At 25.9% G+C, this 1,141-nt stretch overlaps 1 protein-coding gene across 1 annotated transcript in view; it reads left to right on the top strand.

Moving 5' to 3' along the window:
- LOC105624577 (ATP-binding cassette sub-family E member 1) overlaps window positions 1-814 on the top strand; it is a 4,544-nt gene extending 3,730 nt beyond the window's left edge. Inside the window, exons 7-8 of the mRNA XM_012205933.1 lie at window positions 230-464; window positions 767-814. Of these exons, the coding sequence (XP_012061323.1) occupies window positions 230-464; window positions 767-814 (283 nt within the window). The remainder of the gene's footprint in view (window positions 1-229; window positions 465-766) is intronic.
- The last annotated feature ends 327 nt before the right edge of the window (window positions 815-1,141 follow it).

Below are 1,141 nucleotides of genomic sequence, written 5' to 3'. Positions count from 1 at the left end.
CTCTCTCTCTCTCTCTCTCTCTCTCTCTCTCTCTCTCTCTCTCTCTTTCCCTCTCTTTCCCTCTCTCTCTCTCTCTCAACACTTTATCCCTAGTTTTTCAGTTTTCTTGGCATCTCTTTTTTCATTTCTCTTTTCCTCATGATCTATTTAATATTTTTCCTTCCTTCTTGAAAATTTTTTCTTTATCTAGTAAATGAATACTATAAAAATTGCAATTTTTATATTTCAGATTTATATTACACGCAAAGAAAACAGGATTTGTAGTAGAACATGATTTCATCATGGCTACGTACTTAGCTGATCGCGTGATAGTATTTTCTGGTACACCGTCTTTAGCAACCACTGCTCATAGTCCTCAATCTTTGTTAAATGGTATGAATAGATTTTTAGAATTATTGGGTATCACTTTCAGAAGAGATCCCAACAATTTTAGACCAAGAATCAATAAGAATCAATCGGTAAAGGTATGTATAACTTTAGTTGATATAAATTTCTCTAAGATAGAATTTATATTCTATTTATTTTTGATACTTTTTGAAAACATTAATAATTATAACATAAATTACAATTTGATTAGTAATATAAAATATATTTTAAAAAAATATTCTCTATGCATTTTATTATCCAAATAATTAATAATTAGTTCCTTTTTATTTTTTATTTAAAAATATATATGCGCACGTATTAAAAAAAAAGTAAATTTCATTACTTAAAATACATCTTCCTGTATTTTAAGAGACACAAATTTAATCAACTTCTTTTACAGGATTTGGAACAGAAAAGAGCTGGTCAATATTTCTTTTTAGAAGAATAAAATATACCTTGTCGTTAGTGCAAGTTGAATGACGGCACATATAAGTGTTAAGGAAATTTTTTAATCTTTATACTTTTTAAATACCAGGAATATGAATACACAATATATTTCGTAATAGAATATTGATGCTATACATTCTATGTGATTGTCTGGAATATTGTTTAATAACAATGTTATTTAGCAAGGAAAATAATTATATTATTGTGCAAATAACGTAAAATATATTACATAACATAATTTAATAAATATGTAGCGAAGATAAAGAAATCAAGAATGTATTATAAAAAAAGTATATTTGGCACATTATAAAATATGCATGTTTCTAAT

This window comes from Atta cephalotes (assembly GCF_000143395.1).
Source record: "Atta cephalotes unplaced genomic scaffold scaffold00083, whole genome shotgun sequence".
NCBI lineage: Eukaryota > Metazoa > Arthropoda > Insecta > Hymenoptera > Formicidae > Atta > Atta cephalotes.
Note: the sequence above shows the minus strand (reverse complement) of the source record. Positions and strands in the feature narration are given on the sequence as shown.